At 34.8% G+C, this 26,997-nt stretch overlaps 3 protein-coding genes across 8 annotated transcripts; 1 reads left to right on the plus strand and 2 right to left on the minus strand.

The window, feature by feature from the left end:
• The first annotated feature begins 82 nt into the window (after positions 1-82).
• LOC110822829 (alpha/beta-Hydrolases superfamily protein) lies at positions 83-3,518 on the plus strand. The gene is made up of 5 exons (XM_022053050.2): positions 83-401; positions 1,160-1,422; positions 1,517-1,728; positions 1,833-2,097; positions 3,076-3,518. Exons 1-5 carry the CDS (start codon positions 308-310, stop codon positions 3,370-3,372), a joined length of 1,131 nt encoding a protein of 376 aa, XP_021908742.1. The 5' UTR covers positions 83-307; the 3' UTR covers positions 3,373-3,518.
• An 881-nt stretch (positions 3,519-4,399) lies between these two features.
• Positions 4,400-5,554, minus strand: LOC110822821 (RmlC-like cupins superfamily protein). Its single transcript, XM_022053041.2, has one exon. It carries the CDS (start codon positions 5,264-5,266, stop codon positions 4,586-4,588), a length of 681 nt encoding a protein of 226 aa, XP_021908733.1. The 5' UTR covers positions 5,267-5,554; the 3' UTR covers positions 4,400-4,585.
• Positions 5,555-6,043: 489 nt separating this feature from the next.
• On the minus strand, positions 6,044-25,300 carry PPT1 (polyprenyltransferase 1). 6 transcript variants are annotated; one of them, XR_015814003.1, is made up of 12 exons: positions 24,887-25,300; positions 24,003-24,470; positions 22,583-22,718; positions 19,390-19,511; positions 18,330-18,399; positions 18,080-18,229; positions 16,693-16,828; positions 16,489-16,585; positions 10,931-16,395; positions 10,794-10,840; positions 9,321-9,392; positions 6,748-7,327 (listed from the first exon to the last, which is right to left on the minus strand). XR_015814003.1 is itself a non-coding variant. In XM_088209662.1 (10 exons), exons 2-9 carry the CDS (start codon positions 24,452-24,454, stop codon positions 9,323-9,325), a joined length of 1,233 nt encoding a protein of 410 aa, XP_088065788.1. In that variant the 5' UTR covers positions 24,455-24,470; positions 24,887-25,300; the 3' UTR covers positions 6,044-6,497; positions 9,321-9,322. The 6 variants fall into 6 exon arrangements, 2 of the variants coding, with proteins under 2 accessions (XP_088065788.1, XP_088065787.1); XR_015814004.1 differs by lacking the exons at positions 6,748-7,327; positions 10,931-16,395 and adding an exon at positions 6,044-6,497; XR_015814001.1 differs by lacking the exons at positions 10,794-10,840; positions 10,931-16,395 and adding an exon at positions 6,044-6,497 and having other exon boundaries at positions 7,197-7,327; positions 24,887-25,299.
• Between the last annotated feature and the right edge of the window lie 1,697 nt (positions 25,301-26,997).

Consider the following 26,997-nt stretch of genomic DNA (forward strand, 5'->3'; position numbering starts at 1 on the left):
TTTTTAAATTTTTTTTTACTTTAGTAAGAAATATTTTTAAACAGGATTATATGCAGATTTAGGATTTGAAAATTACATTTTCAGAGGGATGGGGCAAATGCCACTTTATTTCCTTCCCTTGTCATATTATTTCACCGCTCTCCCAAACAGACCCTTATGCTTGGTTCGTGCCAGTATCAAGATCTCTGTGTCAGTGCGCAGTTGACCCCTAGATCTCTCCCTCCGTTTTGGACAGCTCCTTTAAATCTTTCGGTAATTTTGAGGTGATAGGTAGTTTGTTGGCTGGGAGTAGTCGATTTTGGCGGTAATGGCGGGAGGAGTTAACAGGAAGATATCAGCAGCATCGGCGAGAGCTCACACTAGAAGAGCTAAGCAGAACAGTTCGTTCAAGCTTCCGTCAGGTAGGTTTCGTTCCATTTCACCTGTTATCTGATCTGATGGTGCTAAAACAGTTTCAGTTTACATCGGTTGGATCGAAGGCTGAACAATCAGCAACGAAGATCGACCTCATTGTTGTTCTGTGGATTGTTTTCTTCAGCTCTTGATTGATGTGTTTGGTTGATGTGAAAGTACAGGGAAAAGATGGAATTTAATATTTGGATCCTAGTTACTTTATTATAATCAGATAGGAATACTCTAAATTGCTTGTTGAGTCGTTGACTCAACTCAGAGTTAAGCTGAAGGGATTCACTGAGGCAGCAATTCAATTTTTGATTTCTTTTGGTTTAAGACATAAGAATTTAGGCTTCATCATGTTTGTTCTGCGAGTTGATGGATTATTAACGAAATTAAGGTATTCGAATTTGAACACAGGATCCCTGAGATAGCACGTAATCGTTAAGACAAATTAAGGAAATAAAAAGAAATTTGAATTAATTTATTGAAGTAGATTCTCTCTCATGATGGTAGCTAGGCAGACTCTTTGTAGTTTTGAGCTTAAGTTGTTAAACTCCAATTTAATTTCTGAAAGTTCAATGGTTTTGATTTGGAAGAAGAATAGATATCCTATTACCTAAAATGAGCTATATATTTTACACTTGGTGAATTTACAGTAGCTAGTTCTTCATTTTTCTTTCCGTTGATCTTCATTTTGTACTTGCTTGAGTTTGAGATTCAAAAATTCTGGGCTGCATTTGGAATTTTAACACAAAAATTTCAGGGATATTTACAAAGATACTATTGGTATTCTTTGTTGGGAGTTTGGCATGGGCTTATCAGGCAATCCAGTCTCCACCACCCAAGATTTGTGGGTCTCCAGATGGCCCCCCTGTGACAGCACCAAGAATAAAGCTTAGAGATGGAAGATACTTGGCTTACAAAGAGCATGGTGTTCCGAAAGATAAAGCAAACTATAAAATTGTTTATGTCCATGGAATTGATGGTTGTAGACATGATTCTCTTCTTGTCAACAACCTCTCCCCGGTAACTTAAAAAAATTGTTTTCAACTTACATGTATTTCCTAAGCATTAAGGATCGTCATGCTAATGTTGTTGCCCATCTGCTGGATTTTCCCAGGATATTATGGAAGGCCTAGGGGTCTACGTTGTGACTTTTGACAGACCAGGTTATGGAGAGAGTGATCCTGATCCAAAACGAACACCAAAGAGCATAGCTTTAGACATGGAGGAGCTTGCTGATCAGCTGGGGCTAGGATTGAAATTCTATGTAATTGGCATTTCCATGGGTGGGGAGGTAATATGGACATGTCTCAAGTACATACCTCACAGGTATTATTGGGTAAATTACATAAATTTAAGAAAGAGCATTTATTAAATGCGAATGTGTGCATATCTTTACATTGACTTTTTGCTTTGTTTCTCTTACATAACAGGTTAGCTGGAGCAACATTGTTAGCTCCTGTTGTTAACTACTGGTGGCCCAACCTTCCTGCAAATTTGACGAATGAAATCTACTACCAGCAGTTACCTCAAGATATGTGGACGCTACGTATCGCTCACTATGCTCCTTGGCTGACCTATTGGTGGAATAACCAGAAATGGTTCCCTGCATCTAGTGTTTTGGCTCATACTGATAATATTTTTTCTCGACAAGACAAAGAGTTATTGCCTAAGCTTTCCGCAAGAATGGAATATGCGGTAATTATCTTTTTTCTCATATAAAGAAAAATGAAAAGAATACCTTCCATTAGTTCTCTTGGTTCAGAATCCAAATCGCAAATTGAAAAATCAAACAAATAGTCATCACATTAAAAGAAGAGCCTGCATTGTCTAAAAATCATATGTTTTTTGTCTCTCCAGCATTGTCAAACATTTTAAGTTGCCAAATTTAAAATATTTCCGAAGTTGAAGTCTCTAAAATTCTTCTGTTCTGTTAATTATTCAGTGTAAATGGCCATGAAAATTTAGGACACAGTGAGCATGATTTGACTTAAAAATTTTTTGTTTCACAATAAAAGCCAAGAGAATGTTTATCTTAGATATGCATAATTGCATTCACTTTGTATCAGTAAGTTTGTGTTGTCTTCTTCCTATCTGATCATGGCACTTTGGGTGGGTCTTGAGTCTTTTGTTATGGGAAAACCAAAAGATATTTCCATGATTCTTATACTTAATCTCAGTAAGTATTGTTTCGTAATGACCTTTGGTTGGTTCAGATTGGGTCTCTGAAGGAATATATCCTTTTTTTTTCCAAGAATTATGTTTATCACTGTTCCGAGAGCCTGTTTTTCTTTTTATTTCCCTTTCTTTTATATTTCTTGTTGAAAATATGGAATCTTATATCGCCCTTCCCACTTTTAAATGTGAGAAGTTGCAACTAAATATCCCTTGGTCACTAATTTTTAGGCACAATCTCTGTCTGTTGGGACCTAAACTTTCGTTGGTTATGAATTTACCCTTAAATATGAGATTGAGCTATTCTTGTAATTTTTTATGCCTATTCAACGAATTTTTTCTTTTTTTTTGTCACTACTGTAACATAGTATTTGGTAAATACTCTCCTTCCTCTCTATCTCCTCTTTTGAAGCTATTGTTGGATTTATCATTTCTCCTGCCATCATATAGTGATTTTATTTTTCCTATATATTGCATAACTGCTTTCTTTATGATTCTTAGGCACAAATCAGACAGCAAGGAGAATTCGAGTCTGTCCATCGTGACCTGATTGTTGGATTTGGCACTTGGGAATTTGATCCTATCGATCTGGAAAATCCATTTCCCAAAAATGAAGGTTCTGTTCACCTGTGGCAAGGGGATGAGGATACTTTGGTGCCTGTTGAACTACAGCGCTACATTGCCCAAAAGCTTCCATGGATTCATTACCATGAGCTAAAAGGTGCTGGACACTTCTTTACAGTTGCTGATGGTATGAGCGATGCTATAGTAAAAGCACTTTTAGTTGGAGAGAAGTAATCTGACATAGTATATCTGGGGCTATCTCAGGTTAGTTTATCTTTGCAATTTAGTTCTTGCAGTGTCGAAGCTTCTGTATCGGATATTAAGGTCCCAATGATCTGTTTCTCTCTGAAAATGCAAATTCTGAGGTTCAGTCTTTTAAAGTAGCTTGCACATTAGTCATTTCTGATTAGATTTTGTTAGACATCTCTCCATTAAAAACCTAGACAAAACATCTAGTTTTCATAAGTCGTTTGTTTACATTTATTGACGCGTTAGTTAGACATGCAAAGCAAGAGGGCTTGGCAGATGAATCTGATGCATGAATGGGTCTGGAACAACAAAGGAATGCATGGAATTTTCAAATGAGCTCTTTTTACATTGTTTTGCTGTGAAAGAATATGCCCTTTAGATGGTTGCATTCAACCATTAACTGATATTTACAAAACTGACAGGACCACTAATGAATATGGTGACAACTGCATGCAATTCTAGTATCTTGCACCAGACAATCGATGTACTTTTTTAACATTTCCTCCTCAAGCGGCCTACAAACAAATTCCTTATTTATCTCCTTCAAATGCCTTAATACCAGTAACCAGTGAATAAATCTTGAACATATTCCATGTTTTTTTTGAAGAAAGAAGTTACTTGAATCATGATATAGATTCAGATGTGAGGTTAGTAAAATGGGATTTGACAGTTCAGAATTTTATGTAGCTCTTCAGGGAGGGAGGGACTTGTAAAATTGTAAAATTGGATTTGAAACATGAAGAGTCAAATGAACAAAAATTAATTAAAATAGTAGGCCAAGCAAATTTTTAATGATAAACCCACCAAGAATTTTAGTTGGCTGCTTAATTTCAGAAAATTATAATTTTAAATTTCAAATGCGTTCTAATAAGTCATTACTGGTTGGAGTAAACATTTTCTAAATTTATTTTAAAAATTAAAAAAAAATCTAATCTAAGGAATAGGAATAGAAAATCCTAGAAGTAAACATTATCTTAGACCTTTCACTGTTTTTAGAATGCAAATGAGAAACTCCAGCCTAATAACATAATTTGATAAATAAGTAAAATTAAAATTCCTTCACATTACACAACGGGAAAATTAATTTAAATTAAGATTACATAACAGCCAGAAGCATTTAGGTACTATCCTCCTTGGATCTTTCCAGTAAGTAAACCCTTCAGACAACATACAGACAAGCACGTGAAACGACATCGCATTAAACCTTTTTGGGATCAAATCTTCTCCTCATCGTCCCAATTTGCTTATGACTCATCCCAAAAGCCTTTTCCAAAAGCTCTTCGTTAATTCCAGACCCGAAAATAGCAGAAGGTATCTTCTGCAGACCCGGGTTCTGACTGTTCAAGCTACAAAAAATGGTGGCAGACTCATCGCCGACATTCATCTGAAAGTGAACGAGTCCTTTCGGAAAAACCATCACTTCTCCTTCCTCGATCACCCTTGCGAAAAGCCGGTTGCCCGAATCCACAAACCCTGAATACACACTTCCTTTCACCACATAGGCGATTTCGGTTGCTCGCGGGTGAAAATGGGGCGGGTTAATGGCTCCGGATTTGAGGTCTGCTCGAACAAATGACATCCCAAGCGTGTTGAGTCCTGGAAAAACTGAAGGACTGACGGGGATGGTGGCGAACCCAGTTTCTGTGAAGTTCCCCGGAGACTTCACGCCGGAGAAGACGAAGTCATCTGTGGTTGCTTCCGATGAGTTTTTGCAAGGAAGGATAGTTAAGTGTTCGGTTCTAATGAAACCGAATTTCGGGTTCGGTATACAGAAGTCTTGGATTGGGTCAGGGTCGGAGGCTTCAGCTGCGTAAGCATGGAGGGAGATCATAACTGTAACAACTAATAAAATTAACGGCTTTGATGGAAACACCCTCATCTTTACTTGTAGTTAATTAGCTAGGTAGCTCAATGTAGAAGTCTCACTTGGTTTTCATGAGGGCTTTGCAAGGGTTTATATAGATGAAAACTGCAAAAGAACTTGTATCTATATACGCTCCATTTACATATATACATGCATCATTTACATATATATACACATATACATAGTCACATTATGAATATAGGCATAATGTAAAAGCAGCAAGATTTATTCCAGGAACATAGGGCTATGTTGTGCAAGAACTGTTTATAACATAATTATATGAGTAGGGTCTCTTGTTAACAATTTCATGCGATGATACTTTCTGCTGCTATACACACACACACACACACACACGCATATATATATATATATATATACATGTATAATATTATTTTCAAGTGAATAATGAATTGTTCATCGTGGGAAGCTATCTATATCTTCTCTAGTGCTTAGAAGATGATTGATTATATTATATATGACATCGGTGATCGTTATGATGATTGTATTACTATATAGTCATAATTCTAATAATATAATAATATTAAATAAATAATATTTTTTTAGCGTCGACAATGCATGCAATAACAGTTTGACATAGACCGACACGCGGCAAAGCAAAATAATTAGAGCTATTAATTCGATTTAATTTTGTAATTGGAAAATTACATATTTTATTTATTTAAGTTGTTTTAACATATAGAAATTTTTTTAACTTGTAGAAGTTTGACTCAGAAAAAAATAAATCACTTTATCCCGTCATCACGATCTTTTCCACATCAGCTAAATATCAAGTTACTTGGGAACATGAGAGCTCTTACTTTTGCGTTTTTTATAATAAAAAATTGTTTGTCTTATTTTACATACTAAGATAAAATTCAGAAACAAATACAAATTACTGTGTGTAATTATTTCGAAAGAATCATAACCGTTCTTTGCTTGTGAATCAAGGGAAGAGAAGGGTGAATAATAATCACATGTAATCATCAACTTTTATGAGATGATTCTTTTACATACATATATATATATATATATATATATATATATATATAAGTGGTGAGACTCATGCGGAATAAGATCATGGAGAGGACAAAGAAAACGGTGCCCCCATTACGCGTATCACATGGAATATCATCATTTATATTGACCTCAATTAGATTCATGCTGAGCTCCTTTGAGCCATGCGTTGCTTATTCAAGCTGTCTTCAGTTTGTATGGATATTTTACCAAGCTGTCTCAAATTTTCAATCTGAAAATAAAATTTTGTAAGTAAATAAATATTTTACTGAAATCTAAATCCCCTAAAATATCAGGCAAAACTTCATCGTCGTTCTCATAGTATTATAGACTATCTTTCCAGACTGCAAGGAGATATTATCATTAAAGCAAAAGCACAATCACAGAGCAGACAGAATTTAAGTATTTTGGTTAAATTCAATTCTAACTTTTTGTTAGTCAAGTATTAGAATTATTTACAAATTTTAAATGGATTCTAAAAATTAAATTATAAAAAACAGATATTAAATTGGGTTAAAATGTCTGAATACACAGACAACAAAACAAATAAAAAAGATTACAAGGCTTCTCCACACCACAGAAGAACATTACAACAATACCATCACTATGATAAGAACAAATAATTTTTTTTTCAAAGAATAATATATTTTATTTTCAAATCAATACTTACATATTTCAAATTTCATCTCTCAATTTCCACATCCTACATTTGTGTAAATAAAATATAGCAAACTCCTCCAAAAAAAATTCTTTTTTTTTTCCAGCTTTGCCTAAAATATTGGGAAGTTTAAGAAGTAAACCGATTAACTTAGGGTACTTATCTTTCTTTATTGTACGATCAGCAACACCAAATGCTAGTCAGTTCCAAATAGACAGAGGATATGCTATATTGCTTCAAAAGACTGCCATACCAAAGTACCGTTATTCTCACCTTGGGGCATAAGCGCCTGAGAATCCTAGGTCAGCATGGCATGACCAATTTCCAGGATCTAGTTATGGGTTGATCGACAACAACGAAATCTGCTAATGTAGATTACTGTTTACTTCATCTTCTATCTTTACCTATTTTTTCAAACATCAAAATATCGGGTCAATTAGAGAGAGAACCAAATAATCTAGTGAGTACCTGAATTCTCATAATTTTCTTGAATAAATTCTGCTTATTTATCATTTCTGCATAATATATTTATTACAACGGAGAAGATAGTATCCTCTAATCCTGGAACTGTTTTTTTTTTTTTTGAAATAAAAGTATCAATTGTGTATTAGCAAGGTATCAAAAATGGGGGTACCGTCCATATATAAAAATTTACAATCTGATCTTGGAACTGTTTATTTCTATCCTAATATAACTACTAAATTCCCATTCTTACATAACTGATAAATAACTGATGACAATATAACATAATAAATAAACACATAAGATAACCTACGAAAGGACTATACCACCAGCATGTTGGTTTAGTGGCTAAACTTGTAAGCCTCCACTTGACGGTTGTAAGTTCAAACATTATTGAGAATGTAGAGTTTGTCACTCTTTGTGTATTACGGACTGATGATAGCAGATTATAATATTTGATTCAATGATTTAGTGCTTAGATCATTAATGTACTAGTGAAATTATGGTAAACAAATTAGATTCTGTCCCAGTGAGTTATGACAGAAGAAACATCCATGGTGATTAGGTTTTCTTAATGTGTAGCTATAATAGGTTACTAACTGACCTGATATTTTGTTCAGAAAAGGCCCTATAAAAAGACTGCTCTACTATCTCCTTTGGTAGACTTTAGGAAAAGGCACGATGTCAATGGGACACCTAACTTTGTGGTTCAATGTCCTTAGTGGACCCTTACTGTCCAGGGTTTCAATTCCTTGGCTATGCAAATAACATCCCACTTGCAGTACGGAAAAAAACATACTTGCCTTCAGGTAAGAAAAAGGAAAAAGGGAGTTAGGTAGCTCGGTTTCGAGACTTGCACGAAGCTGTGCAGGGCCACCAAAAAAAGTAAAGGGTGATTTAACATCCTAAGCAGCTAAGTCAAGACACTAATAATCTATATCTTAAAGGGAAACATAAAAGATCTAGGACATCTTCTACAACTAATCCATAATCTTCTCCCTTGTCTATATTCAACACCAAAAGTAGTATGCCAGCCTCGCTTCTTTTCTTTCTTGGGGACATGCGTAGTCTTACTAACTGTGCTTTGACCTTATTCCAGTTTAAACTTTTTGCAGCAATTAATACCTTGTGATTTTGTTTTCGTCATTTTACATTTTTGGGATATCTGCACATGTTAAAACTTCTAAATATGAGCACGTAAAAAGTTCAAGAACAGACAAACCAATTCAGGATATAAAAAACATAAAACATTATAAAATAATAGCCTAAAAACTATTAGTTTTATGTAAAATGGGAAAGAAAACTACATAGTTTAAGTTCCCGTAAGAACAAACACAGAAAATAGAACTGTAACCTGATTTTTTTATCAGGGCTAAAATCTGTACAGATCACAGGAGCAAACATTAACCCAATTAGTTAGTTATTTAGAGAACTCAGAATCAGGGGGCGAACCAGTGGAAAAGGAAAAAAAGAATCCATTAAAACAAAGGCATGAAGAGGTGCCACCCATGTACAAAGATTTACAAAATGAGACAGAAGGCAAAAGATTTGAGGGAAAGATGGAGATCGATTAAAATAAAGGCACGAAGGGGTGCCAACTATGCAGAAATATTTACAAAGTAAGGCCAGAAGGAAAAAGTTTTGAGAGAAAAATGGAAAGAAAAAATGGAAATTCATTAAAATGAAAGCACAGGGTGGATTGGTATATTAATATTGAAGACCCAAAGATTTCACCATTAAATCTTTCTAATTCACCAACTGGTTTATTTAAATGACGCTATATAGAAATTCCAGAAAACACAATCTAAGTTTTTCTTTAAATAGTTTATTTAAATGATGCTATATAGAATTCCAGATAATTAATCAACAGTACCATGTGAAGTAAGAGCATGCATAACCTTGGGGTAGGGGGATGTAAGACAGAATTAACCATACCTCTAAGAACAAATTCTTCCAAATAAAATCCCGCTGAAAATAAGAGCCCCAAACCACTTGTTGGAGACAAACCTGCAAGGGTTGGTGAATAATAAATACAACTATTCACTTCACAGCATTGAGCAAATCCTTGAAACTTTAAGACTATATCTGAAACAAATGAAATATTTATGTGGAATTTATTTGGAAATTCACAGTTAAGCTACATTAATGAACTTTAAATTTACATTTGTTTTGCCTATAACAAGATAAATTCCTTGCAGTGATAAAAATTGACTTCCTTGCTAATTCCCCGGTATTGGAGGACAATGTTTGTCATTCTCTAAGGGATTCGTCCTTCCCTATTATAGTTGCACTAAGTCGATTCCAATCATGGGCCAATCATGGGCCAACTTGTCGACTATCATTCTTCTTTGTGTGAAATTGGAAAAAGAAGCTTAGTGGGGAAGATGAGCAAATCTTTACCCAGAAATTGGGTGTTCAGGTCCGAGGACTTGGAATTTAACCCAACCTAATTCCAAGAGATAGGAGATTAACTTTTATCACTTTGTACGCAATTTGCATCTTCTCATAGTTAAAATAAGTGTGAGACTCAAAATTGAATTTCATAAATGAAGTTCATCCGTTCCAACATGGCCTTAGTTTAATTGTGAAAGGACAAAATTTCCTCCCAAACACCGACCCATTAATAATTTCAAGAAGAATTGGAGCAAGACACTCTAACAAATGAAGTTCATTTTTTTGAATATAACCTTAGTTTAACTATGAAATGATAAAAAGTTGACTACTAAAATAATTTAAAAAAGGAACTGAAACAACATATTCTAAATTTTCTAATTTGGTAGAACTTGAAATGGATTATTCCAATCCACTTGAAATTATCTCGTAAGTTAATTTTCATCATCCTAGTTGAACTTAAATGTAAATTTTCAAATAAATTCTACAAAAGAGTTGACATATTTCAATCAACATCCAAAAGATACAAAAAGACTGATATGTACTTGCTACTAGAAAAATAGACCCTAGGCAAAATATCAAGGTAGCACTTATATTTGCCAATGACATCTTATCACTTCCTCAGGATCTCAAACTTCAAGGGATTTACATAAACTTCGGACCAACTAAGATAAAGAAACTAATAAATACAAAGACATTAACTGAATTTAGACATATTTCAATCAATATCCAAAAGATACAAAAAGACTGATATGTACTTGCTACTAGAAAAATAGACCCTAGGCAAAATATGAAGGTAGCACTTATATTTGCCAATGACATCTTATCACTTCCTCAGGATCTCAAACTTCAAGGGATTTACATAAACTTCGGACCAACTAAGATAAAGAAACTAATAAATACAAAGACATTAACTGAATTTAGACATAAAATAACTGAAATCAACCGACCAACAATCATATTCTACAGAGTATCTTTTTATCTGTTAAATATTCTGCATATAAATAAAGGATCAACCTGGATTTGAAATCCTCTAAATGCATCTCTATTATGCGACAAACTACCTGTAGAAAATATAATAATTAGAAGAATAAATTATGATTAAAAATGATTATTTACAACTGTTATATGCTGTAAATAGAGGAACCATTTACCGTTGTTATGTGCTGTAAATGGAGGGAATCACCAACAAATTTTTGTCCTTAGAAACAGAATTTTGTTAGGTTTCTCTCCAGAATTTGTTAGGTTGTTAGGGTAGTAGACTTGTATATATATGTGTGTAAATCATTCATCAAAGAAATGAAGAATATTTTCTCTCAATTTTCTTCATGGTATCAGAGCAATACCTGATCCAAAAAGAAATTGATATAAAACCCTGCTGAGCCGTAATCAAAAAGGGCCTCGGGTGAGCTTCCATTCTCTCCACAAGAAGTTTCCTCTGGCTCTTATCACCACACAGTAACAACCAGAACTGTCAGTGAACTACCATAATCCTGTATCATAGCACATAAACTCGATGGCAGCAACTTCCTTCAATGGTCGTCGTCTGTCCGTCTCTGCATCCGCGGAAGGGGGCGTTATGGGAACCTCACTGGCGAGCTCATGCCTCCTCCAGCGTTCGATGCAAATGCACAAACCTGGGAGATCGAAGACAGTATGGTCATGTCCTGGCTCATTACCTCAATGACTCCTGAAATCGGAGAGAATTTCTTTCTCTACGAAACTGCTCATGAAATCTGGAAGGCAGCACAGGAACTCTACTCCAGCAAGCAAAATACCTCTGCAATATTCGAAATCGAGTCAACTCTTCATGACCTTCGACAAAGAGAACTCAGTGTCACCCAGTATTACAGTATCCTTAGTCGAAATTGGCAGCAGATGAACGCCTTCGAAGAGCGTCACTGGAACTGCCCCGAAGACACGAAAAACTTCAAAGTCTTTGTGGAAGAAAAGCGAGTCTTCAAATTCCTGCTATGGCTAAACAAAAATCTCGACGCGATTCGGGAACGTGTTCTGAGCACCAAACCCTTGCCGAGTCTTCGAAAAATTTTTTCTAAGGTTCGACGCGAGGAGAATCGTTGGAAGATCATGATGGGAGAGAATGACCAACCTCACCGGACTAAAAATTCTTCAGCTCTCACAACCCGAGCGATTGACAGTTGAACGAAGAAGACAAGGCCCTGGTGCGACCACTGTCGGAAGCAAGAGCACACTCGGGAACGTTGCTGGAAGCTTCACGGCAAGGCAAGTGACTGGAAACCACCTTCGGGTGAGTGAAAAATGTCGAAAGCAGAGACCTCCAGCAAGCTTTGAGGAAATCACGTGACGGCTGAGGAAGTAATTTTTTATGAGATGGGAAAAGACCCATTTACCCCTGAACAGTTGGAAGCCCTCCAACAAATCTTGTCCAAGAAATCTCACTCGGTCAATGCCTCTGTGGCACACAAAGTTAATATTCATGATTTATTTGCTCTTTTAGAAAAAGGACAGGTGTGAGTGGTAGACTCTGGAGCATCTAATCATATGAGTGGCGATTTTTCAATGTTCCAAAATTACAGAAGATGTGAAAAAAATATTTCAATCAAAATTGCAGATGGTTCTCTCTCAAAAGTGGCAGGAATGGGGTCTGTAAATTTGTCTCCAAATTTGACTCTCTGTTCAGTTTTTCATGTTCCGAATTTGGATTGTAATTTGTTGTCTGTCAGCAAACTATGTGAAGATTTGAAATGTGCTGCAAAATTTATTTATAATATGTATAATTTCCAGGATTTGAACTCGGGGAGGACAATTAGCAGTGCTAGGATGAGCTCGAGATTATATTTGTTTCAAATCAACACCTCTAAAAGACAAACTCACAATGCAGTATGTGAAAACTCTATTCCTATTTCCAAAAATAATGATCATGATATTATGTTGTGGCACTATAGACTAGAACATCCAAACTTCATGTACTTAAAAAGAATGTTTCCACTACTATTTAAAGGAAAAGATCTAGTTTCATTACAGTGTGAAGTTTGTCAATTTTCTAAACATACTCGAAGTTCATTCCATAGTCTACCATATAAACCATCTAAACCATTTGCATTAATTCACAGTAATGTTTGGGGCCCTTCCAAGGTTTCCAACGTTTCCAGAACTAGGTGGTTTATATCTTTTATTGATGATCATACAAAAATTACTTGGGTATTTCTCATGAAGGAAAAATCTGAAGTCGAATCCCTATTTAAAAAATTTCATACAATGATTCGAACCCAATTTCATGCTACCATCCAAGTATTGAAATCCGACAATACTTGTGAATATTTTGAAAATACTCTTGAAAAATACTTTACTGAACATGGTATTATTCATCAAATCTCCTGCATTCATACTCCACAGCAAAACGGCATACCCGAAAGAAAAAACATACATATTCTTGAGGTTGCTAGATCTCTCATGTTCACCACACATGTACCAAAATATCTTTGGGGAGTAGCTGTCCTTACAACTACCTATTTGATTAATCGGATGCCTTCCCGTATTCTACAGTTTCAATCATCATACACTATTCTCTCAAAAATCTTTCTTGATTCTCACATCTTAAACACTTTGCCACTTAAAATATTTGGGTGTTTAGCATATATCCACATTCATATACATCTTCGTGAAAAATTAGACCCAAGAGCAATAAAGTGTATTTTTGTTGGGTACTCAGTAAATAAAAAAGGATACAAATGTCTAGTTCTAGAAACCTGCCGATTTTATAATACCATGGATGTCACTTTTTTTTAGAATCAACCATTTTATCCCACCACTGATATTCAGGGGGAGACATTCACTCAGGAATATCAGTTGTGGGATGTGTATGTTCCACCTCTCTACCCACAAAATCCATCACCAGACAAACCTTCATTGGAGATTGAACCCGAAACCTCACAAAAGAAATCAGAACCAAAATCTGTTATAGAAAGCCCATTACCTACAACGAGTGAGTTACGTGTCTATATAAGAAGAAACAAAGGAAAATCACCCGAATCATCCAAACACTGCCATGAATTCCCCACTATTCCAGGTAACGTAATTTTTGTACTAACTCTTGATTCCGTTGATTCTGATATTCCTATTATTTTGAGGAATGACACTCGAACATGCACCAAATATCCTATACAGGACTATGTTTCATTGGACAAATTATCCTTAGAACATCATGCTTTTGTGAGCAGGATAGACAGCAGTTCACCTGAACCTAGAACAATACATGAGGCCTTGGAAATTCCAGAATAGAAGTTAGCTGTCCTAGATGAGATCAGGGCACTTGAAAAGAATGAAACATGGGAACTAACTGATCTTCCTCCAGGAAAGCGTCAAGTAGGATGTAAATGGGTTTTTACAATCAAATATAATACAGATGGAAGTGTGAACAGGCTTAAGGCCCGCCTGGTAGTCAAAGACTATACACAATCATATGGTATAGATTATCAGGCACAATATTATTCGGGTACTCCTCTCACTTGCATCTAACATTGACTGGCCACTGTATCAATTAGATGTAAAGAATGCATTCCGTAATGGCGATTTGGAAGAAGAAGTGTATATGAATATACCATCAGGGTTCGAATTAACTAACTCTCAGAAAATGTATAAATTGAAGAAATCACTTTATGCCCTAAAACAATTTCCAAGAGCATGGTTTGACATATTCACAAGAGCTGTAAAACATAAAGGATATGAACAATGTCAATCCGACCATACATTGTTCGTCAAACATTGCATATCAGGTAAAAAGGTTATTTTGATTGTGTATGTTAATGATATCATTCTTACAGGAGATTATCTTGAGAAGATTCAGAAACTTAAAAAATTCCTGTCCAAAGAATTTGAAATAAAAGATCTTACAGCACTAAAGTACTTCCTCGGTATGGAAGTAGCTAGATCAAAAAAGAAAATTTCAGTTTCTCAACGAAAGTACATTCTGAATCTCCTAAAGGAGACTGGGATGCTAGGAAGCAAGTCTGCTGATACCCCTATGGACTCAGTCATCAAACTTGAATCCAAAATCAATAATAAAATGGTTGACAAAGGGAGATACCAAAGACTTGTTGGGAAACTTATTTACTTGGCTCACACAAGACCAGACATCAGTTTTGCAGTAAATACAGTAAGTCAGTTCATGCATCAGCCAACAAAAGATCACATGAGTGCTGTATATCGGATTCTGAGGTATCTCAAGAAAACTCTAGGACAAGATTTATTCTTTCAAAAAACAGACATAAGGGGTGTTAAAATTTACACGGATGCGGATTGGGTAGGTTCTACAAACGACAAGAGATCTACATTAGGATATTGTACCTATGTTTGGGGTAACCTGGTTACCTGGAGAAGCAAGAAACAGTCAGTTGTGTCTCGCAGCAGTGCAGAATCTGAATTTAGAGCGCTCGCTCATGGTATTTGTCAAGGTGTATGGTTGAAGAGAATACTTGAAGAATTAAAAGTCTTCAACAATATGCCCATGAAAGTATGGTGCGACAACCAATCAACAATTACTATGGCCAAAAATTCAGTACATCACGATAAAACTAAACATGTGGAGATTGATCGTCATTTCATTAGAGAAAAATTGGAAGATGGTACTATAACTCTGATGCATATTTCAATCAATCAACAGATCGCAGATATTCTAACTAAAGCTCTTCCTAAGAGACCCTTTGATGACATAATATCCAATCTAGGTTTACTCAACATATACGTAAAGTAGATTGAGGGGGAGTGTAGAAAATATAATAATTAAAAGAATAAATTAGGATTAAAAATGGTTATTTACAAATGTTATGTGCTGTAAATAGAGAAAGCATTTACAGCTGTTATGTGCTGTAAATGGAGGGAATCACCAACAAATTTGTCCTTAGAAACAGAATTTTGTTAGGTTTCTCTCCAGAATTTGTTAGATTGTTAGAGTAGTAAACTTTTATATATATGTGTGGAAATCATTCATCAAAGAAAGGAAGAATATTTTCTCTCAATTTTCTTCACTACCAAGCATACATTCATATGTGTATATATATATATATATTGAAAAGGAAACATGTATGAAACACAAGCCAAGGGGAGCCTGATACAAATTTTAAAATCTTTTAACAGAAAAGATGAAGGTTCTGTCTACAGGCTATGACAAATAATTCATTTGGCTGATGCCTAAAGATTAATCGTAGCTATATTGAGCAAATAGATAACATTTAGCCAACATCCCTTTTTCTTTTGGATGGAATCTAAATATTAGGATAGGACTGCATAAGTTGGGGATAGAACCCCTACCCACTCCATCTAGAAGTGAAGGTCTCTAGTTATTTGCCAATTTGATATTAGTAATGTCATTAAGGATGACAATATTTTTATTTAAAAAAAATTAAGGATGACAAGATAAAATGATGGCCATGTGGGAATGGGGGGAAAAGTATTTAAGTTTTGAGGACATGAAATCATGACCAGATGGCCATCATGGATGCTGAGCGAAAAGCATGTTGTTTAAGACACTCATGCGATGGCAACAATGTAATGGAAGATGCAATGCATATCATTAAATACAACTTAGGTTGTGCACGCCTAAAATTAAGGAGGATTGACACCATCCCCATGCCACTACCTGAAAGGACAGGGAAACACTGTAACCTTTCCACATATATAGGAGAACCAACATGCTTGACCTCTATGACAATCAAAATAAACAAATACGCACTTCTTGTTGCAGTCAGCACGAGAAGATAGGTCAACCGTCCATATCTGCCAAGCTAATTGTCCTGATGCAGCCGCCAAGAATGCATAAAATGGCCACCCTACTCCACAATGAATTATGCAAAATAAATTAATTAGAAAACCGTTATCATAAGATGAAACACTTTTAATCAAAAAATTTAAAGAGATTGAAAAAGGAAGCACTTACCAATATCAGCATTATATCCACTAAGAGCAAGACTACTGATGCATGCAATTCCAAACCCAGTAATCCACTTCGTGGTTGAATCGCCAAATCTTAAAGCTGTAGATTTAACACCAACTTTCACATCATCTTCTTTATCCTGAATACATGGTTATCAATTTATTTCATTAATAAAGAAAAAGAAAAGCATAGGCCATAGAGAAAATGTCCAAGTGAAAAACAAAAAAACCACAGATGCATTCATGGCTATGCAACTGAGGTAGTAAAGACCGTATTATCTTTTCTTTTCTTGGAATGCTAAGTACTAATATTAATATTTTTCATGTATTGTTTCAAATTTCCTGCTACTTTATATATTTTATATAAAGATTAAATTTAATACACAAAACATATACAAAATACTGTAACAGAAAACACCAAGAAAAGTTATCATTAGATCTTATGATGGGTTTTAATTAGCGAACAAAATTGAATTTCAGAAGCAACAGAATTAAATTACAGGATGAGAAAAATAAAATGGTAGTGTAGGAATTAGAAAAACGAAGATAAAATGACTTGAATGATAAAGAAATACGGAAATATTAGGGTCTGAAGATAATGATCTGGCAATTAAAAAAAAATTATTTAGAAAACCTAGCAACAAAAATAGATTAGCAAAACTCCCTTTCAAGCCTAATAACCTAATTTAACTTTTTAAACTAATACCAGCTTAGATGCAATTTCTCAGCCCATAGGTCCAGTACAACCAGTTTTCACCAATATTTTATCAGGTGACAAGTTGCGCATGTACCATTGTACTGCAGGCACTTCTGGGCTGGTTTTTACTTCTTTGATGCAAACACATAAAAAAACTGCACTATCCCATCCTCCCTCCATCTCCCCTCTTCCCCAGAAAAAAAAAAGAGAATAAGCGTAAGAAATGGGTAGAAGATGCACAAATCTCAACTCTCAAGCCTTACTAACACAGGCTACACAAATATTATGGAATGTCTTTATACATTGAGGAACAAAAATAAAATATATGATCCACAAGAACTTTATGCTGCAGGATACATAAAACCTGAAGGACAAGTAAAGAATTTAAATGAAAACCTTTAACTTACACCAAACAAACCGAGAAGACTCTGAAACCTGCAGGATACATAATGCCTTAAAATACATGCATGAATCTAGTGGACTTACAAAATCATGGAAATCCATTTAGTATTGTCTAAATATCCCCCACCCTCCTTCATGCTGCCCAAATATATATTAAAAGAAGTCATGAAACCTATCTAGGGATGAAAAACTTGAGAAAGTTTAAGTTCTATAATTATTATAAATCCATTGAGAAGTCATGAACAAAAAAGTGTAAACAAAATGAATACACCTTCAAGAGATAATGCTGTACCTGATGTGCATATATAGTATCATACACCAGAGTCCAACAGACTCCAGATATGTACAATGGTAATACAATAGCAGGATCTAAACTTCCTTTGATTGCACTCCATCCTAATAAAGCTCCCCAGTTAAAGGTCAAACCTAGATAGGCTTGAGGCTGCACCAATAAAGTGTTTTAGTATACATATCAATAACATTGAGAAGGAAACAAATGCTACTCCAAGGGCTACAACACAGCCACAAAAAAGCATTATTACCCAAAATGTCAATCTCTTCATAAGGGGATAGGAAAAGACTAGCAACAATGATGAGGCCCCCAAAATGCGGCTGTTAAAAATAGTTGAATAACATCAGTTTCAATAATTAGAAAAGCTTCACATCTTTGAAGTTCATATAAGTCTTGATTAGACCCAACCTACTCCCTCCACACTTCCCCAAATAGAAACTTATGGGCACAGGCACTGACCGGAAAATAATGCTATTAGGGGTTCAAACATAGAGTAAGAGCAAAAAAGTGCATGCAGATGCCCCACTACCAGATGATGACAAAGAATTCAATTGCTTCAATGAAATATTTTTAGCTCTTGCAACCTTCTAGATTTGGTAGAAATACACATTCTTGTTGGTATACTGAATAAGATAAGGTAAGAAAGTCCAACAAAACTTTTATCACGAGGCTGAAGTTTGATGACACTTGTCCAACAAGAAGCAGTCTTGGCCAATAAAACAGAATATCTTCCATCTGGGAAAAACGACTCTAACCCAACAGCAAAAAATATTGTTGTTTACCATCTATTCTTAAATATTTTAAGCAACCACAAGACAAAAGAAATGTAAAATTGCATACTATAATTTAGGAATTTTTTTCTACATATGCCAACTGATTAATTCCTCTTGAATGGACAACCATTTTCAAAGGAGAACATTATGTATACTTACCCAACAATAAAATACTCTCTGTCTACCATCTATTACTACATTTTTTGAGATAAAAGGGATAGTAGAATTGCAAAATATAATCTTAAGAATGTTTTCTATCTTGCTAAATGATTAATTCCTATAATAATAAATAAAGTGGATGAACTATTTCTTTCAGTAGAAATATGGATACTTACCCAAAAACAAGTAGCAGTTACAACTCTATTGACAGAAGCAAAACTTTTATTCATTCTCAACATGGATTAATTTGCAATAAAAAGCAACAAAACACAATGTTTGTGCAGGGTCCTATTCAGACAACAGTCAGAATCTATAATTCTTCAGAAATCAGTATGTAGAATAGCTCCCACAAAAAGTACGGTGAAAGCCAACACTAACCTATAATTATTAAGTTGAAGGAGAATCCCGAGACCTAAAAGCAGTTGAAAGCCAAGAAAAGAGAGCCCTTGAAATGGTGTCAAAAGACCACTCGCAACTGGTCTCAGCTTTGTACGCTCAACCTGTATTACAGAAAGCTCTGACATGGTCAAGCAAGAACAAAAAAGAATTCATTCCAAGAACCTGATCATATTTAGAAAACTAAATATGCAGTAGAAATGCAAAGTTTAAACCCAAGAACAAAATGTTCAACTGACATTGACGTTAATTACACCAACTCCCTCAACATTGATCTTTGAGAATAATTTTGTTAAGTTACCTTTCCCACCTTTCCACTACCTCTCTTGATGCCGCATGAGTGTCCCACTGCTGATGTAATTTATCAAGAGGAACAACTTGTCTCGAGTACTTCAAATGATCTATTGCACATTTCAAGTGGGTCTATTACAAGAGCACCGGCAAAAAAACTAAAAGAAGCTTTGATTGGGTTTGTTTAAGAGACTTGGGTTAAACAAGCTTCAAGTAGGTCTATTGACATAAAAATTGGGTTTGGCCAAATCACAAGTCGTCAATGTTATTCAAATACAGGATGGAAGCTGTTTGAAGACACTTGTCAACACATCCTATATTAACAAGTTGGGCCTGAGTTTTATATATAGGCTGAATCATTTAAGCTTGGACTTTATTATTTTGGGCCAAAATTATGTTTTTGTCTCCATTCAAGGACTTGTGCACGTTTGTAAGGATTTTTGCTTCTAGAATATATTATTTCACTTCTATGGGTCCATTAAACATCTTTTCCTAGAATATCTTCTCAATTTACTTTTTTTTTTAAATAAAAAAGAAATATATTATTACGAACAAAGGTACCAAAGGAGTACTACCCGTATACAAAATAATTACATGTCAATTAAGTGGTATATGATCATGCCAACATTTTCCCAATCTCTAACGTCATGACCCAACAAAATAAAACCAAAAGTGTTAATCCATCTATATCTAATTTTTATAAAGTCAGTTTCAATACTATCAAAAGCTCTTACATTTCCTTCCTTCCACACTACCCAAAAAATGGTAAGTGGAACTAAGAACAAATGTTTTCTTCTTTTGCATACCAGTCCAAGCCCACAGCTTCTTACTAACAGTGTCCACTGTAACCCAATTCATTCCCATGAGCCCATACACAGTGGCCCAAATACTGTACACAGCCAGACAATTGAGTAAAATATGATTGCAAGATTCCTCATTAGCTTTACACAAATAGCATCTATTTACCAAAGTGTTGTCTCTCGTCCTTAGTATATCAATAATCAGGATATTTTCTCTAGAAGCTTCCCAAACAAAGAAAGACATTCTAGGAGGAGCTTTTGATCTCCAAATCTGCTTGTATGGTGCTGTCAGCTCAGCACCTCTTTCTCTTTTACATAAATGATTGTAGTAAGACTTTACCAAGAAGCCCTTTTCCTTATCCAGTTTCCATACTCTACTGTCCCTATTATCCATCAGCTATATGCCAGCCAAACAGAGAAGCCAATTGCAATATTCTTCCACCTCCCGATCCTTCAAATTTCTTTTAACCTGCACATTCCATCCTCTCCCCCTTCCCCTTTCTCATACACCTTCTCCACCAAGATCTCTCTATCACAAGCAATGGCATATATGTTCGGAAATCTGTCTTTCAATTTACCCTCACCCAGCCATTCATCCTGCCAGAACCGGATGCTCCCTCCCCCCCAAATATCTTCTCAATTTCCTAGGTTTGTTCGATATCTTTTTTTTTTATTTACAAGAATATCTTTTCAATTTCTTTGGTTTATTTGATGTCTTTTTCTATTTACTAAATTTTCTTTTCAGTTTCCTAGGTTTATTAGATGTCTTTTCCATTTACTAGATTATCTTTTCAATTGTCCATAAATATTTCTTCTTCATAGAGGAAATCGATCAATGTATTTGAGAGGAACTTTATTTTAGAGATGAGCTATCTCTTATGTTTTTTTTTTGTACTTTGTATACTTATCAAGAAATGATCAACCTTGTGGTGTTTTTCAATATTTTTTACTTCTTAATTTAACATGGTCAAGGGTTCAAGTGGATCATCCCAAATCTAATTTTAGCTTTCTTGGGTTGAGAATGCCTCATTGACCGTGATTTCTTAGGAAATAATCCTTGTTGGTTCAGGTAAACTATTGATTTTAAATTTATTTTTCAGTAGCCAATAAAGCCTATAATCTTATCCACTTTACTCACTAGAACAAAGAGTTATAGGCAACTCATGTAACAATATGGGGGCAGTGCCTACTATTTTCCGAGATCAGAACATTTACTGTAGTTTAATTTTAGCAGCTAACATGGATGAACACACTATATATGTCCTTCAAGCTCCAAGAACTAATTGCTAATAACACCAATGGTGATGCAACAATAGAATTTCAAAGGTGACATGACAACATCACAACTCCACAAGGACCAAGGGAAAACATCATATTCAGCTCACTTCTATGGATTCTCCATGCTTTTTCATTGCTAAAAACAAAAAGTTTGTGAATCTCGTACAATCAATCTTCTTTTTTTTTTTTTGAGATGAACTCGTAAAATCAATCCTCCTTCACAACCAAAAAAAAAATCACATGACGAGGTAGCTACTTTATGGAGAAATGAATGACCAAATTACTAGCCTGAAGAGTATTTAAAAAAAAAAGTTACTAGCCTGAAGAGCTCAAAAAGAATAAGGTAGAAAGTTAAATCTCAGCGTCAGAAGCATTAAAGCAAGTTACTGCAAAGGTCCACAATGATGAAACTATAATAAAAGATGAATAATTTTCAAGAATACGAGTAAAACCACATTTCTCATATGCTAAACAATATCTTAGTAGCCCAAAAAGCTAGTAAAGTGGTCTCAACCATGCTTAAATGCCAATAAAGACATTTCTTGAGTGCCACCAAAAAATGTGGTGCTGAACATGTTTAAATGTCAATAAAAGATTATGTGATGTTGACCACACTTTTTTGAGCCATTCTGTTTTTGGTGTGCAGACTGTAAACTGAGCAACTATAATACAGCATCGGATCACCAAAAACTAAGCAGAATGGTTAAATTTCCATTATCATTCATTATGTTCCAGTGTATAAGGAGACGATATCAGAGAGTAAAACAGTGCATTTTAACATAAGGTCAGTAAATATTCAAACTTACCATTGTATCTATATCCCGATCTAGAAGATCATTTATAGTACATCCAGCTCCCCTTAGAAGTAGAGCTCCGCAGCCAAATAGAGTTAACATCTTAAAATCCGGAAAGTTTCCAGGAGGAGCAGCTAAGGTGATTGACCTACAGGAATAAAAGTGAACTAAGTTGAACCAAAAGAGTGTGATAGCATCAAGATGCAGTACAACTCCTGCATTCCAAATTCACCTTCCGAAAATGCACACGATATTCTTAACACCGGTTACCACTTATTCTATAAATAAGGGTCGTTGAATTTTCGAAAAGAAAACAATATAAGACCTAACACTATAATATTAGATCCAACATTTTAAAATACAAAAGCCAATAAGATATGTAAGATAGTTATGTGCGATAAATCTTGTTTCACAGAAAAGGTTTTCTTAGGCCATTCTGCGAAAAAGCCTTTTAATTCTCCAAAGAACAATGAAAAGTTTGGGCTATGTTTGGAAGATGAAGAGGGTAAAATAAATGGAAAAGCTTAGGAAACGAGATTCAAACTTGTTTGGGCGAGACTTTTAGTAATGGAATTGAAGGCAAATGAAGGTGAAAATTTCATCTCATTCCCCCTCCAAGATCCCAAAAAATTTATTCCTTGATGTGGCAGAGAATGGATGGAAGAGCGATGAGAGTTAAAAATATCTTGTGTAATGATTGGATTATCCTCATTCTTCTTAAACAATTGAACCCCTATTTCTACCTGCCTCATCTCCTACCATAAAAGTATCATTGTCTTCTGCTGGAAAGAGAGAATGTTGCTCTAGCCAAGATGGGAGGGGTCATCCTCCAGCAAAAACATAAAAAAAACAATAAAACACATAAAAAATAGTAAGAATCCCTTTGCAAAATAGATAAAGTACTCTAAATAAATTGTTAGCCTCACCCAACAAAAAGCAAAGAACGACATCTTGTCCCAAAGCATGTGCAGCAGCTTTACCAATTCCTAAAACTTCTATAATTTTGCTCCAACCAACGACCCATAGAAGTTAGATAATAAAAGTTTGTATTCCTCTCTATTTCACCTCCTACCCAAAAAATATAAGACATTATATTTTCATTTCTACTATGAAAGTATTTTTAACTATCCATTTCTCTCTATTCCAAACAAGATAAGATATTTTTCCCTTCCACTTCACTCTGTTCCATCACTTAAATCCCTCCCAACTTCTTCCAAACAAAGCCCCAAGAGCATTGAGAGGTGACAAGAACAGTAGACAAGGGGAAATACGTATAGAAGTAAAAAGACAATATCTGTCTTCAGTTACAAAAGAATAAAAAAAAACTTAGAACCGCATCATTGTAATGCTAAACTGTGAAATCTTCTATGTAAACTTTCAGTCATTTTCTCAGCATCCAAACAGCACAAAACATCAAAGAAAAAGAGCTTACCACATACATGGCCAGGCAAGCAACCAGGTCCCGATGGGTTTATCCAAGCGAGCAAGTTTTGCATATGGTTGAGCTTTCCTGGGCAAATAGTCAATCCATGACTCTTCATTGGCAGTACTCTCCTTTCTATCCTCCTCTGAGCTGCCTTTTGCTATTTTAGGCAATGAGGATGATGTTGAGATTCCTTCTAAAGATCTATAATTCTTACCAAATGTGTTGTATTCTCGGGGAGATCCCAAACTTTTATGAGAAAACTCAAGGCTGGATAGAAAATGGAAATTATAAGCGAGTTGATTGGCCCAGGGGCCTAAAGGAATCGCTGCACTAGGGTTGGGACTAGGGCTTAATGGGGAGATGACTTTGACAGTGAGAAAAGCGAGCAAGGAGGAACTAGAAGACACATAGGATTTCAGGATACTGCGAGAAGTGCGAGACAGCAGAGAGGACGCCATTTACATAAGCAAGGTCCTGAAATTTGGCGTAAATGGTTTGAGTTGCATAGTAGTGTAATAATTTAGTGTAAGGATTTCCAATTTACTGTCCGTGTAGCTCAATTCTCTCCAAAAACTCAAAGTTGAGACAAACCACACAGATAGAACCATGGATTACCAAGAAATAGACAAATAATAATAATAATAATAATATTGTTTACTAGCCATGTATCATTTTGAACACTATTAAGTATTCTATCTTCTTAGCTTAAGAACATATTCGAACACATAATGACTAAAAATATACATATACTATATACTTGTAAGGCTGAATCAAGACAAAATCCAAATCAAGCAAAAACATGTAAAACGAAACATCCAAGTTGTGCATACAAATGAAAACAAGTTCATATCATAAAATTGTAAAACAAAGACCAAATAAATGAAAGGGACCTTCAATTAAGAGGAGCCGAGGTAGCACCGTTTGTAGAGCAGAAGACGTCGCGGCGATAACTGGTTGCGGGGCAATGATTACCGCGGGTCTCGAGTTGAGTTGCATTTGAGCGAGTTGCGCTCAGAGGTTACCATTAAAGGACGCCAAGTGGCCGACAATAACGGAAGAAAGGGCTGAGACTGCTTGAAGGGAGAGAACGACAAGAGGCGCGCTGAGGTTCGCGGGGATGACAAGGGAAAACTGAGTGAGAGTTGATTTAAGTAGGGCCTTCGTGAAGCCGGTCGAGCAGAGAGGGAGAAAGAAGGCAGTGTGACTCGTGGAAAAATGGAAACTAAAGGTGGAGGAATTGGTAAGAGTCAACTCGGGGAGAGCAGCTAACTGTCGTTCTTGATAAACTCGTGAGAACTAATCAGTTCGACCAAATCGAGTCTGAATTAGAATATTTCAACCAATTACTTTTCGTTAACCACAATTCTTTTTCTTTTTAATAGTAATTGCCCGTTAATTCAATTGAAAAATAAAATTAAGTCTTGAACTACATTTAAAAGTTAAAATTGAAATTTTTATTATATACAATTATATATTTAATTTATTTAAACTGTTCGATTGGTTCAATTTTATATTTTACATTGATTTAAAAAAAAATGTTTATGTGCACTGTTAGTGTACTAGATATAATAATTTATCATTAAAGTAAAAAATAAAAATATGAATTAAAATTTTTATTTTTCATTTTAATTTTATAAAATTAAAATATAAGCTAAACTCCACAAAATAAAATAATTACAATAGCCATAATTTGATTTTATGTATATAATATATATTTGACATTATCATATTTATATGTAGATATTTACTTATTTAATATATATAATCAAATATTATAAAAAATAATACCATCTTAAGTAAATGTACTATTTATACTTTTTACATAAGTAATAGTAATGTTATTATTTACACGAATAAAACTTATTTATTTATAATATTTTAGCACTTAATATGTACTAGTTTTTTATACATGTATTCTTTTGTTGAATGTCGTTTAATATTTTTATGATAATATACTATGAATTAATCACACGTCGTAGCATCTGCTACTCGACTATTAGCTCCAAACATTTTATTTATTCCTTATTGACTTAAAAAAAACAAGAGGTATATTGTAGTATTGAACTGATAATCATTTTTCGACTAAACAAATTCTCTCCGTCAATTGAGATAAACAAATAATTAATACAAGAATATACACTTGTTAATTTTAAAATCGGTATAACACTTCATCTTTAAATTCTAATTAAATTTTAAATATTAATTAAATTATAATAAATATAATTAAAAATAATAATTTATAAATAGAAGAGATTTTTGCTTCCGTATATAAATAAGTACTAAAAACCCTCTACCAAAAGAGGTATTAAAAATAAGTCAATTGAATTAAAATATTAAATTAATATTCAATTTAAATAATTAATTTATATAAATAATGTCAGTTGTACAAATTATATTTATTAAATTGGAATAATCAACTTAAATTTAGATTAATTATTAATTAGGCTGAGTGTCAGCCCACTTCAGAAAATACCCATAAGATCTGGACCCAGAGTGAAAAAACATCTTTATTTTTATGTCGATTTTGGCCGTTCGAACCTTAAATGGGTCTAAAAAATAATTAGGCTGACTTGAAGCCCATTTCTGAAAATCCAGAAAGGCTTTTGTCATCCTCCTCCATTTTGGCTGCAAAATAATAAGTTAACGGTCGACCGTCCTACCCGCAGGCACATGGTAAAACACCGGCCACCAAGTGCTGATACCGAAACGACGGCGTTCAATTTTGTCCGAAATTCTCAAATTGACGTAAACCGAACTTGGGAATTGGCAAGGCAGGAATATATTATATTCAAAAGCACACGTGCTTGGGATATTTACCTCCGCTAACAAACAAACAACGACTTGCGTGCACGAGTTATATTCTTGATGGCACGTGACACACTTTCATAAAGTGGGTCCGGTTGGGCCATTTACTGTATCAGATCTCCGGTATCAGCATCGTCCAAATTGGTGACTTTTATTGATGACACATCATGAGATTTATGATTTTCACATATCTGAT

This window comes from Carica papaya, chromosome 8, assembly GCF_054855325.1.
Source record: "Carica papaya isolate Zhongbai chromosome 8, ASM5485532v1, whole genome shotgun sequence".
Lineage (NCBI taxonomy): Eukaryota > Viridiplantae > Streptophyta > Magnoliopsida > Brassicales > Caricaceae > Carica > Carica papaya.

Bases quoted from the DNA above. Each gene is read 5' to 3' on its own strand.
- LOC110822821 (XM_022053041.2), bottom strand. From the start codon at position 5,266: ATGAGGGTGTTTCCATCAAAGCCGTTAATTTTATTAGTTGTTACAGTT.
- PPT1 (XM_088209662.1), bottom strand. From the start codon at position 24,454: ATGGCGTCCTCTCTGCTGTCTCGCACTTCTCGCAGTATCCTGAAATCC. The intron at 16,586-16,692 runs GTAAGTGCTTCC...ATTGTGGAGTAG, and splicing joins TGGATATAATGCTGATATTG to GGTGGCCATTTTATGCATTC. The intron at 9,393-16,488 runs GTGCGTATTTGT...CAACCCTTGCAG, and splicing joins CGTGCTGACTGCAACAAGAA to GTTTGTCTCCAACAAGTGGT.
- LOC110822829 (XM_022053050.2), top strand. From the start codon at position 308: ATGGCGGGAGGAGTTAACAGGAAGATATCAGCAGCATCGGCGAGAGCT. The intron at 1,729-1,832 runs GTATTATTGGGT...CTTACATAACAG, and splicing joins CTCAAGTACATACCTCACAG to GTTAGCTGGAGCAACATTGT. The intron at 2,098-3,075 runs GTAATTATCTTT...TATGATTCTTAG, and splicing joins CCGCAAGAATGGAATATGCG to GCACAAATCAGACAGCAAGG.